The 448-nt window shown below is 37.3% G+C and overlaps 1 protein-coding gene across 1 annotated transcript in view; it reads right to left on the bottom strand.

Moving 5' to 3' along the window:
• The window catches only part of FAM134B (family with sequence similarity 134 member B), a 67,689-nt gene extending 67,441 nt beyond the window's left edge, over positions 1-248 (bottom strand). The window contains exon 1 of the mRNA XM_015567643.1: positions 176-248. Within this exon, the coding sequence (XP_015423129.1) occupies positions 176-231 (56 nt within the window). The 5' untranslated portion in view covers positions 232-248. The remainder of the gene's footprint in view (positions 1-175) is intronic.
• Positions 249-448: the final 200 nt, after the last annotated feature.

The raw sequence follows: 448 nt of genomic DNA, 5'->3' as shown, positions 1-448 counted from the left end.
TCTCTGTCCCTCTCCCTTCCTCTCTGTAAAAAATCAATAAAATATATTTTTTTAAAAAATAAAATAAAATAAAAGTAAAAAGTAAAAAAAACTATCAAAAGCAAAAAGTATGATAAAATATAATATTGAGTGCATTTTACTTAAGGAGTCCTAAGTATTAAGTATTTAGGCTCACGTAAAGGCTGCTGCTCCGAGACCCACAGGGAGCCTGACCTCTGGGTTTCTGTCCATGTTTTGACTCAAAATACCTGCTTGAACATAAGAGAATATGTTACTCATGAATGGAATGTACACAGAGGAACAGGTCTGATAATTTACTGCCCTTATCAATTCAAACAGTGGGCTCTGAAATGTATTGCACTTCCTCTTTCATTTTATTTTTAACTAGAGGCCTGGTGCACGAATTTGTGCATGGGTGGGGTCCCTCGGCTAGGCGGGCGATAGAGGC

Source organism: Myotis davidii, unplaced genomic scaffold, assembly GCF_000327345.1.
Source record: "Myotis davidii unplaced genomic scaffold, ASM32734v1 scaffold143, whole genome shotgun sequence".
Lineage (NCBI taxonomy): Eukaryota > Metazoa > Chordata > Mammalia > Chiroptera > Vespertilionidae > Myotis > Myotis davidii.
The sequence above is the reverse complement of the archived record's forward strand: the minus strand, read 5'-3'. Positions and strand labels throughout refer to the sequence as shown.